Source organism: Scyliorhinus torazame, chromosome 5 (assembly GCF_047496885.1).
Source record: "Scyliorhinus torazame isolate Kashiwa2021f chromosome 5, sScyTor2.1, whole genome shotgun sequence".
Taxonomy (NCBI): Eukaryota; Metazoa; Chordata; class Chondrichthyes; order Carcharhiniformes; family Scyliorhinidae; genus Scyliorhinus; species Scyliorhinus torazame.
This window is the reverse complement of record NC_092711.1, coordinates 72,181,152-72,193,746: the sequence shown is the minus strand read 5'-3', so window position 1 is coordinate 72,193,746 and position 12,595 is coordinate 72,181,152. Positions and strand designations below refer to the sequence as shown.

Here is a 12,595-nt window from a genome sequence, read left to right as displayed (position 1 = left end):
ACTCCTTTATTACCTCGAGACTTCACTATTCCTGCACACTCATGACCAGCCTCCGACATTCAACCTGTGATAAGCTTGAGTTTATCCCAATCTCTGCTGCCTCTGTCCTCTACACTAATTTCCATTCACTCACTCATCACCCTGTCCTCATTGATCAACACAGGCTCCTGGTTAAACAGCAAATCAATTTAAAATTCTCACCTTTCTTTTCAGATCTGGGGCTGGTTTAGCACAGGGCTAAATCGCTGGCTTTTAGAGCAGACCAAGGCAGGCCAGCAGCACGGTTCAATTCCCGTACCAGCCTCCCCGACAGGCACCGGATTGTGGCGACTAGGGGCTTTTCACAGTTACTTCATTTGAAGCCTACTTGTGACAATAAGCGATTTTCATTTCACTTCATCTCTCCATATTGCTCATCCCCGTTTCCAGTCACACACGTTTGAATATTTTTGCCACAGACTTACATTTTGTTTCCGATTAATCGAGTGACTGTCACATTTTGATCTGATGTTTGTTTTGTGTTTTCCGTCTTCAAATTCTGCTCTTCCAACGTCCTGTAAACAGAAGTCATCACACTGTCAGTCCAAGATCAAACATTGAGAAGAGACAAACATTTCTCTTGATTTGAGTTTTCTGTGTGCAAATCCTCGCCTTCTAAGCCCCTGTAAAAGAAGTTTGCAGACTCCATCCCTGTCAGTCCAGGAGAGAAATTCACAGCATTCTCTCCTCCTGCTGACAGGACAAGGAGCACCGCGCATGCGCCCTGCTGCAGATTATTACATTTGGTTGAAATGGTTTCGGGCCTTTCGGCTGCCGCGGCCCCCATTTGGTGCGAACACGGGACCGATCGGGTCTTATTTGGGTTTTGAGTCCTGCACTGGGTGTTTATGAAGCCTCAGCACCCACTCGGCCACCTCCATTACCCGGCCACAAGCGGCTGTTTCTGTCTAATCGCGGAAACCAAATGATCTCCCGGCGGCGGCTGCCGGAGTCCACACTGCGCATGCGGCTACCGGAGTCCACGCCATGCAACAATCGAAGCCACATTGCGCATGTCCAATAGTGGCGGATAGACAGAGTGGAGAATGTTAATTTATTCACATTCGGCTCTGGGGCCGCACTGGGTATTTGTAAACCCCGCCCCCCGACACTGACCTCTCACCTGACACCTCATAATGTTGAGGCAATGATTGACGGTAGCACCGGACCAATGGAAGGAGAAGGGGACGAGGCAGGGCGACGCAGGAATTGGGAGCAGGAGGCGGCCACTCAGCCCCTCGACCTTGCTGCACCATTCAATACCATCATGGCTGATCAGATTGGAATATAATTCCACATTGCCGCCCACCATCGATAAAATACTACATCCGGCTGAAAAATATTCAGTGACTCTAGATTCTGACAAGAGGAATCATCCTCCACACATCCGGTTTTGTCAAGACCCTTCATCGTCGTTTTTTTAATAAACAATTTTATTGAAGTATTTTTTGGCATTGTAACCAGTTACAGTGTACAGTAATGTGCAAATATCAACACAAAGCAGAAATATAGTGCAAAAGACCAATCCTCTCTCATAAATAGTACCCGCCTATTTATCCCTCGTTTCTACTCTAATCTAACCCTCCCCCCCCCCCCACCCCCCTGCTGACATTTAATTCCCCGCGAAGAATTCGATGAATGGTTGTCACCTTCGGGTGAACCCTAATACAGATCCTCTTAAGGCAAACTTAATTTTTTCCAGCTCTAAAAAGCTCAACATGTCCGAGAGCCATGCTTCGGTCTTTGGGGGCTTGGAGTCCCTCCATGCCAGCAGTATACGTCGCCGGGCTACCAGGGAAGCAAAGGCCAAGACGTCGGCCTCCCCCTCTTCCTGGACCCCCGGATCTTCCAAGACCCCAAAAATTGCCACCACTGGACTCATCACCACCCTAGTTTTCAGTACCTGGGACATGGCATCCGCAAATCCCTCCCAGTATCTCCTAAGTTTTGAGCATGCCCAGAACATGTGGACATGATTCGCTGGCCCTCCCGCACACCTAGTGCATTTGTCCTCCACCCCAAAAAATGTACTCATTCGGGCCACCGTCATTTGGGCCCGGTGTACGACCTTGAACTGAATCAGGCTGAGCCTAGCACATGTTGCAGTTGAATTTATCCTACTCAGGGCTTCCGCCCATACCCCCTCCTCCATCTCCTCGCCTTTGGGACCTGTCTACGTATGAAGTCACACACTTGCAAGTACCGAAAGTCATTCCCTCTTACTAGTCCGAATTTCTCCTCCAAGGCTCTCATGCTCGAGAAGCTCCCCCCAAAGAACATATCGCCCATTCTTCCCACCCCCGCCCGCCACCATGCCCGGAATCCACCGTCCATACTCCCAGGGGCGAATCAGTGGTTGTCGCATATTGGAGACCAGACCGATGCTCCCACCTTCCCTAGATGCTTTGTCCACTGGCTCCAGATCCGTAGGGCTGCCACCACTACCGGGCTGGTGGAGCACCTGGCCAGCGGGAGCGATGGGAGGCCCTGGCCAGGGCTGCCAAACTGGTGCCCCTGCAGGAAGCTGCCTCTACTCACCCCCAAATAGACCCTGAACCCACCATCCAACTCCTTACCATGGTTATGTTGGCCGCCCAGTACCGTCTACACTGCCCCCGCAAGTGATAGCGGGAGTGCATTCCATCTCCTGAACTTGCTCTTCATCTGTTCCACCACTCTAGTCAAATTTAGCTTATGCAGTCTGCCCCAGTCTCGTGCCACCAGTATCCCTAAGTATCGGAAACTTTCCCCGACCATCCTAAATGGTGGCTCCTTCAACCTGTTCTCCTGGCCCCTCGCCTGCACTACAACCATCTCACTCTTAGCCATGTTCAGTTTGTACCCTGAAAACCTGCCAAATTCTCTCAATATTCCTACTATACTGTCTATCCCAGCCAGCGGGTCCGATACGTAGAGGAGCAGGTCGGCTGCGTACAGCGATACCCTGTTTTCCACCCCTCCCCTAATCATTCCCTTCCCCACCACCTCGCAGTTCTCATGGCAATCGCCAGAGGTTCTATGGCCAATGCAAACAGCAACGGGGAGAGTGGGCATCCCTGTCTGGTCCCTCGGTGTACTCTAAAGTACTCTGATGTTGTCCTATTCATCCTCACGCTAGCTTTTGGGGCCTGGTACAATAGTCTAACTCAGTCAACAAAGCCCTCCCCGAACCCAAACCGTCCGAGTACCACCCACAAATAGTCCCACTCCACCCGGTCAAAGGCCTTCTCGGCATCCCTTGCCACCACTGCCTCTACCTCTCTGCCCTCCGGGGCATCATGATCACATTGAGTAGTCTTCTCAAGTTGGCTACCAGCTGCCTGCCTTTCACAAACCCTGTTTGGTCTTCCCCGATCACCTCCGGGACACAGTCCTCAATTCTAAACGCCAAGACCTTAGCCAGGAGCTTGGCGTCGACGTTGATCAGGGAGATTGGTCTGTATGACCCACACGCTTCCGGGTCTTTATCCCGTTTTAATATCAGCTAAATGGTAGCCTGTGACATCGTCGGGGGTAGAGTCCCTCGCCTCGTTAAATACCCTAGTCAGCACCGGCCTCACTATCTCTGAGAAGTTTTTTGTAGAACTCCACTGGGTATCCATCTGGCCCCAGGGATTTACCTGACTGCATGGCCTTCAAGCCCCCCAGCACTTCCTCTGCTCTGATCGTGGCCCCACGTCCATCTACCAGCCCCCTACCCACTTTTGGGAAGGTCAGTCCGTCTAAGAAACGTTGCATCTCCTCCGGCTCCCCAGGGGGTTCCGAGGTTTAGAGCTTCCTGTAAAACTCTCGAAACACCTTGTTCAGTCCTGATGGGTCATCCACTCTGTTCCCCAAACCGTCCACTACCCTGCCTATTTCTCTGGCCGCCTCCTTCCTCCTGAGTTGCTGCGCAAGCATTCTACTAGCTTTGACCCTTCAGAGTCTTATATGATTCAATGAAGTCACCCCTCACTCTTCGAAACTGGAGAGGATACAAGCCTGGCCTGTCCAGCCTTTCCTCATAACTGGAGAGGACACAAGCCTGGCCCATCCATCCTTTCCTCATAACAGGAGAGGATACAAGCCTGGCCCATCCATCCTTTCCTCATAACTGGAGAGGATACAAGCCTGGCCCATCCAGCCTTTCCTCATAAGGCCACAGGTCCATTCCAGGTATTAATCTCGTAAACTTTCTCTGAATGACGTCCAACAAACATTGGAATATAAAAGCAGGGATGTACTTCTGAAGCTTTATAACGCATTAGTTCGGCCCCATTTAGAATACTGTGACCAATTTTGGGCCCCACACCTCAGGAAGGACATACTGGCACTGGAGCGGGTCCAGCGGAGATTCACACGGATGATCCCAGGAATGGTAGGCCTAACATACGATGAACGTCTGAGGATCCTGGGATTATATTCATTGGAGTTTAGGAGGTTGAGGGGAGATCTAATAGAAACGTATAAGATAATGAATGGCTTAGATAGGGTGGATGTAGGGAAGTTGTTTCCATTAGCAGGGGAGACTAGGACCCGGGGGCCTTAGAATTAAAGGGAGTTACTTTAGAACAGAGGTGAGGAGAAATTTCTTCAGCCAGAGAGTGGTGGGTCTGTGGAATTCATTGCCACAGCGGGCGGTGGAGGCCGGGACGTTGAGTGTCTTTAAGACAGAAGTTGATAAAGTCTTGATTTCTCGAGGAATTAAGGGCTATGGAGAGAGGGTAAATGGAGTTGAAATCAGCCATGATTGAATGGTGGAGTGGACTCGATGGGCCGAATGGCCTTACTTCTGCTCCTATGTCTTATGGTCTTACAGCCTTTCTTAAATAAGGAGATCTGTCTGATGTGAAGTTTGCACATTCTCCCCGTGTCTGCGTGGGTCTCGCCCCCACAACCCAAAGATGTAAAGGGCAGGTGGATTGGCCACGCTAAATTGCCCCTCAATTGGATTTTAAAAAAAAATAAGACCAACACTGTACCCTGTGCTCCACGTGCAGTCTCACCAATGCCCTGTATAACTGAGGCATAACCTCCCCAGTTTGTATTCAATTCCCCGCACAATAAATATTCAATTAACATTCAAATGACATTTTATTAGCTTTCCTAACTACTTGCTGTACCTGCAAGCTAGCCTTTTGTTATTAATGCACAATAACACCTCGGTCCCTCTGTATCTCAGAACTCTAAAAGTCTCTCACCATTTGGACAATCTGCCTGTTTTATTCTTCCCAACAAAATGTGCATTTTCACATTTTCCCACATGATACTCCATTTGCCAGGCCTTTGCCCACTTGCTTAACCTATCGATGTCCCTATGTGGCTGTATTGCATTCCTCACAATTTAGTGTCCCACCTTTTTTTGTGTTATCAGCAAATTTAGCAACAGAACCTTTAGTAACTTCATCCAAGTCATTTATATAAATTATAATAAGTTGAGTCTCCAGTACTGATCCCTGTGGCACACCACTCATCACATCTAACCAATCACAAAAATACCCATTTATGTCTACTCTTTGTTTCCCACTGGTTAGCCAATCTTCAGTCCATGCCAGTATGTTATCCCTTATATCCTGAGTTTTTATTTTCTATAATAACCTTTGATATAACTTATCAAATGCTTTCTGGAAATCTAAGGACAGTACATTCACCCGTTCCCCTTTATCCACAGTCATGTGACCCCATCAAGTAACTCTGATAAATTGGTTAAATGTGATTTTCCTTTCATAAAACCATGTTGACACTGCCTGATTGCCTTGACTTTTCTAAGAGATCTGACATTGCATCTTTAATAATAGCTTCAAACATGTTCCCTATGACTAATATTAGGCTAACTGGCCTGTAGTTTCCAGCCACCTGTTCCCCTCCCTTTGTGAATAAAGGAATTACATTTATTATTTTCCAATTTAATGGATCCTCCTCGAATCTAGTGAATTTTGGACAATGAAAAGAGTGTATCAACTCCCTCTTTAAGCTGCTTCTTTCAAGACCTGATGATGAAGTCCGCCAGGAACCGGGGTTTTGTTAGCTCGCAGACTCAAAACATTGCTCATTACCACTTCCCTGGTGAGTGTTCCTCCATCCCTTCAATTTCTTGATTTACGGATATTTCTGGAATGTTACGTGATTCCTCTATAGTGAAGACTGATGAAAATACCTGATCAATTCATTTGACATCTCCTTACTTTCCATTGTTAATTCTCCAGACTAGCTTTCTGGAGAATCAACACTCACTTGAATTATTTACTTCCACAAATATCCATAGAAACTCTTACTATCTGTCTTTATATTTCTCGCCAGCTTTCTCTGGTACTCTAATTATTCTCATCTTATTAATATTTTTGTGCTTTTATACTCTGCCAAATGTTCTGACCTGTCATCTGCCTTTGCACTGCTATATAATTTTTAAAAAACATTGATATTGTAATGTGATTGTCCCTTTAAGAAATGAGTTCTATTATCACATGGCTTCAGTGATGTCATTGTGTGGGTGGAGCTGGGCTGTGGCGCTGAGTTTTACTTTCGGTTTAGACAGTTGAAAGCTGAATTCAGACAAAGAAGGTTTATTTTGTCTCCCTCTGCATGTTAAAAGGTGTCCAGATCACTTGATAATTTAAAAGTGATAACTGTTCTCTGGAAAGAATTCAAACCTACTGTTTTGGGTAAAATAATTTTTCCTAGTTTAGTGGATATTGATATCAAATTGAAACAGTTGAAAGGGAAGTTATTAAGGGTTATATATATATATAAATATATATATATATATATAGAGAGAGAGAGAGAGAACTGTAGCTGTGTGGGGTATTTATGTTTGCAGTTGATAAAAATGCTTAGTGTGTGTGCTTATAAAATGTTAGCTGAATTTATCGAATTATCTTTGTTTTGTTTGAAAGTGTTTAAGGCCTCTGTTGAATAACACCTGAAAAGTAGGCCCTTGTGCTCCTCGTAATCAAAATTGATAAACTATTGGAGGTCAGGTGAACTCCATGAAATAGTTTGGAGCTTTTTAAACCCTGGCCCATATCAATATTTCTTTAACTTTTTTAGTTAAAGACAGATGCTGGGTCCTCCCCTGGAATTTTCCATTCTCACGAAAATATATCTATTCTGTGTATAATGAAATATCTCTTTGAATGTCTGGCACAGAATCTCTATTTACCTGACACACAAGCTCATTTGCCAATTCATTTTAGCTAGCTCTGTTTTGATGCCCTAATGATTGCTCTCATTTCCCCCACAACCCAAAGATGTGCATGCTAGGTGGATTGGCCACGCTAAATTGCCCCTTAATTGGGAAAAAATAATTGGGTATCCTAAATTTTTAAAAAATGAATAAATAAATAAAAATAATTGCTCTTATTTAAGCTTAACTTGCTCGTCTTGGACTCAATCTTCTTCCCCTCAAACTGCATGTCAGATTCAATCAAATTATGATCACTGTTACCTGGGGATGTCTTCACCATGAGGTTATCAATTCATCCTTGTTGCACAATACGATGTCTGGTATAAACTGCCCTCTGGATGGCTCCAAAATGTGCTGATTGTAGAAACTATCGCAAAATCATTCTGTGAACTCCTCACCTATGCTACCTTCGACCATCTGATTTTTCCAGTTTATAACTTTACTAAAATCCCCCTTGATTATCGCTGTACCTTTTCTGACAAACTTCCATTATCTCTTTCTTTTAACTCTGGTCTCCTGTGTAGTTACAATTAGGAGGCCTGCACACCACTCCCAGAAGTAAATTCTTGCCTTTACCATTTTTCATCTCAAACCAAACCATTCCTACATCCTGGTTTCCTGAACTTCGGTCATCCCTGTCTAATGTGCTAACACCATCAACAATTAACAGAGGCACTCTTCCATCTTTTCCAAGATTTCTGTCCTTCTTAAATTTCACATGCATTACAATATTCAGCTCATCACCATCTTTAGAAGGGAAATGAGGGATGGGCAATAAATGTTGGACTGGCCAGTGACACCCACATGCCATGAATGAATATAAAAAAATTCAGGTCCCAATCTATGTCTGCAATGGCCATCAGATCGTACTTACTTATTTCTATAGGTGCTGGCAATTCATCAGTTTTGTTTCAAATGCTACTTGTGTTTTGCTACAGAGCCTTTGGTTTTGTTCTTTTATTATATTTGTAACGTTTATCTGATGTAATTTTAAATGTGTTCTTTCCGTCTCTTCCTGCCACAATCTGTTTATCATTTCCCATATTCTTACCTTTCTCTCTGGTCTTACTCTTTACTTTACCACATCATACAAAACAAATCAGAAAAGACACAACAATGGAACAGTCAGGAACAGGACATCAATCAGTTTCCTCCTATCTGACAGAAATCAAGGACTGGAACACTGTCATTAACACAAATCTAATTTAATTAATCTATATACAGAATATTAAACTCCGGCCGAGTCACAGGAATAATTAACAACAACTGAAACAAACTCCAACTGTCAGAATGAACATGGTTCAGTCCTGGATGTGATTAACAGCAGCAATATCAGAATCCAACCCCTGTAATCGCTTGTGAACTCGCTGGTGTTTCTGCAGGGTGAATGAATGAGTGAATCCCTTCCCACACACAGAGCAGATGAATAATGTCTCCCTGGTGTGACTGCGCTGGTGTTTGAGCCGGAGGGAATGCTGAGTGAATCCCTTCCCACACATGGTACAGGTGAACGGCCTCTCTCCAGTGTGACTGCGCTGGTGAATCAGCAGATCCATTTTGCCTTTAAAGCTCTTCTCACAGGTGGAACATTTAAAAGGTCTCGCGTCAGAGTGAACACGTTGGTGTGAGGTGAGTTGGGCAGACTGAGTGAATCCCTTCCCACATTCAGAGCAGATAAACTGTCTCACCCCAGTGTGAATGCGCTGGTGTCTCAGCCGGGTGGATGACTGAGCGAATCCCTTCCCACACACACAGCATGTGAATGGTCTCTCCCCAGTGTGAACCCGCTGATGATCCAACAGTTTGCATAACTGAGCGAATGTCACCCCACACTCAGGACAGGTGAATGGTTTCTCTCCAGTGTGACCTCGCTGGTGTGTCAGAAGATTGGATAACTGAGCGAATCTCTTCCCACAATCAGTGCACGTGAATGGTTTCTCCCCGCTGTGCATTCGCTGGTGTGTCAAAAGGCTGGATAACTGAGTGAATCCCTTCCCACACTCGGAGCAAGTGAACGGCCTCTCCCCAGTGTGAACTCGCTGGTGCGTCAGAAGATTAAATTTGTTTTTAAAGCTCTTCTCACAATCGGAACATTTAAAAGGTCTCATGTCAGAGTGAACAAGTTGGTGTGCAGTCAGATGTGTTAGTCGAGTGAATCCCTTTCCACACTCGGAACAGGTGAATGGTCTCTCCCCGGTGTGACTGCGGTGATGAGTTTCCAGCTCAGAAGGGAAACGGAATCCCTTCCCACAATCCCCACATTTCCACGGTTTCTCAATGGTGCCGGCGTCCTTCTGTCTCTCCATTTTGGATGATCAGTTGAAACTTCGTCCACACACAGAACACGTGTACAGTTTCTTCTCGCTGTGAGGGTGTGGTGTTTTTCAGGCTGTGCAACTGGTTAAAGCTCTTTCCTGTCAGTTCACTGCAGCACTCTCACTCGGGTGTGTGTGTGTCGCTGTGCTTTTCCAGTCACAATGATGTTTGAAATCCTTTCCCACAGACAGAACAGACAAACATTTCTCTTTCCACATTCAAAAGCTGATAACATTCAGATCCTGATGAATTGAGTGACTGTCAGATCTCGATGTGATAATTGATTTGAGTTTCCTTTCTGTCAATCCATGCCTTGTAACCCTGTAAAATCAGTTTACACATGTCAGAAATTCAGAACAGATAATTCTAGTTTCTGGGGAATAATTGTTTCTCTCATTTCCCAAAGCTGCAAATTCCAGTCCCATACATTTTGCCATTCCCATAAACTCACCACAATGGTTCAAGGTCATTAATACTGAGTACAGCTTTAAATTCCAGATTGTTCACTGAATTTAAATTCTACTATCTGCATTAACAAATCCATCAGTGTGAGAGCAGGATAGAAATTGCCCCCATTCTCTCCTCCTGCTCCAGGATCTGGGGCTGGTTTAGCACACTGGGCTAAATCGCTGCTTTTAAAGACGACCAAGGCAGGCCAGCAACACGGTTCAATTCCCGAACAGGCGCTGGAATGTGGCGACTAGGGGCTTCACAGTAACTTCATTGAAGCCTACTTGTGACAATAAGCGATTTTCATTTTCATTTCATGTTCAGGATCAGCAAAGTGAGTTGAAGATAATTTCTCCTGACCAAATCCATTGCTGCATTTCCTTCCTGAAGCCACATTTGTCCACTGGGGCCCGGCACCGGGAGAAAGCGGCAGCTGCCGTTGTGTTGGGTGTTGAGGCGGTGCCGCTAGTTTGTTATTGGGGGTGTTGAGGCCTCCACTCCCACCCACTGCCCCTGACGCTGCCTCCGCTTATCCGCCTTCTTCCCGCCTGAAGATGAGACAAACAAGCTTCTGTCCCTGGACATGAACCGCACTGCGCATGCTCCACAAACAATACTCGGGGAGTGATTGACGGAAGCTCCGGACCAATAGAAAGAGGGGCGGGGCTGGCTAAGTGAGCGGACGAGGCTGGTCCTCCAACCAATCGGAGTGAGTGAGGGTGGGTGGGACTTCGTCTGAAGCATGCGCACTGCGGGTAATGGCGATGCCCAGAAGCTGTTATCTCGGATCCACAAAGGGTAAGATGAATATTGTGGAACGCGGGGAGCGATGATCTGCCTGGTGAGTGGAGAAGGTTTCTAAGCATGTTGTGCAAGTCCATACCCGTAAAGATCACTTCCTAGTTCCCCCGTTTCACGGAGCGGGGCCGCGAGGTTCCAGTGATCGGTTCGGGGTAACGACCGACATATTTATGCGGGACAATGTGCAGTAGAGCGCATGTGCGGCCGCCATGTTTGTAGGGGGCAACATTTTCAATGACTGGGAGAAGCTTATTCCACATTGCTCAGAATGGAGACAACCTGGCCAGCAAACTGCATTATCCTTTGTCCTGGTTACTTGACCTTCCATTACCCCGATTTGCACAGACCCAGATATCTATGATCAGAGTAGCAACAGAGAAGTAAAGAAACAGAACCAAATCCTGCTCCCTGAATCCCACTAACTCAACGGATGTCTGACTCCATGTGCGGCTCTGTTCAGTCACATGAAGATCCATGTCGGAAACTCTCAACCCTAGGGGCAGCACGGTGGTGCAGTGCGAACACTGCCTGTGGCGCTAAGGAATTGGGTTCGATGCCGGCCCCGAGTCACTGTGGGTGAATCCTCCCGTGTCTGCCTGGGTGTCATCTCCACAACCCAAAGATGTGCAGGTGAGGTGGATTGGCCATGCAAAATTGCCCCTTAACTGTAAAAAAATAATTTGGTACTCTAAATTTATTTTTATAAAAGAAAATCTTTTCCTACGGACGGAACAGACAAACTTTTATTTTACCACATTCACAGGCCAATGATATTCAGGTCCTGCTGAATGGAGTGACTCTGTTAAAACTTGATGTGAAGTTTGATTGGAGTTTCCATCTGTAAATTCTCCCCTTGTAATATTCTGTAAAAAAGTTTATAAAATAAATCACTAGGGGCAGGCACGGTGGCTCAGTGGTTAACCGAGGACCCGGGTTTGATCCCGGCCCTGGGTCACTGTCCTTATGGAGTTTGAACATTCTCCCCGTGTCTGTGTGGGACTCACCCCCACAATTCAAAAAGATGTGCAAGGTAGGTGAATTGGCCATGCTAAAATTACACCTCAATTGGGATAAAAACAATTGGGTAATCTAAAAAAAAAAATTTCATTAAAAATAAACAAAAGCCAAAATGTGAAAAAAAAAATGTTTTACAAAATCTATTACCAAGTAAGTGTTGAGGAAATGGAGTTCGTAGCAGATAAGCAAAGACAATGTGATCATTTTTTGCAATGTTTAAATGCAGTAAATGTTTGCTCATCCAGTACAGGATGTCAGTACGGTGTGTGACTGGGAGAGGAATTTGTAGGTGATAGCATTCCCACACACATGTTGCCCTGGTCCTTTACAGTGAAGGAGGCTGAAGGTTTGAGAAATTTGTCAAACTTCTGGTCAAGTTGTAGATGTATAAAAACCCTTTCCTTCATTGCCTACCTCTCCCACCTCTCTCACTCTCTCTTCCCCTCTCCCGCCTCCTATAGTAGTCTGAATCTTGTGTTGGCCCAGGCCAGTTGGCAGGATTCCTTCTCTGAAGGACATTACTGAACCAGTTGGGGCAGTTTACATGGTCACTTTTTCCTAGTGCCTGCCCACAAATGACCAGATTAATTCAGCTCAATTTCACTCTCACACTCGCTCTTTTCTGTTTTCAGTCAATTTTACAGGAGGTTGGGCATTGGGAAACTCAACATCACATCAGAATCATCATGCCACCATGCTACCTCACAAACTGCAGCAGTTCAAGAAGGTCAAACATCATCTTCTCCACAGGTAACTGGGGATGGGGAATATTTGCTGCTGGTCTTGTTGGTGAAAGGACAGGGGAGTGGG

General features: G+C 45.7%; 1 protein-coding gene across 1 annotated transcript; it reads right to left on the bottom strand.

Moving 5' to 3' along the window:
• Positions 1 to 8,390: 8,390 nt before the first annotated feature.
• Positions 8,391 to 10,650, bottom strand: LOC140418389 (uncharacterized). Its single transcript, XM_072501864.1, has 2 exons — positions 9,969 to 10,650; positions 8,391 to 9,838 (listed from the first exon to the last, which is right to left on the bottom strand). Exon 2 carries the CDS (start codon positions 9,505 to 9,507, stop codon positions 8,503 to 8,505), a length of 1,005 nt encoding a protein of 334 aa, XP_072357965.1. The 5' UTR covers positions 9,508 to 9,838; positions 9,969 to 10,650; the 3' UTR covers positions 8,391 to 8,502.
• Positions 10,651 to 12,595: the final 1,945 nt, after the last annotated feature.

What these genes read in the sequence shown, in the direction of transcription:
- LOC140418389 (XM_072501864.1), bottom strand. Translation starts at nt 9,507, where the DNA reads ATGGAGAGACAGAAGGACGCCGGCACCATTGAGAAACCGTGGAAATGT.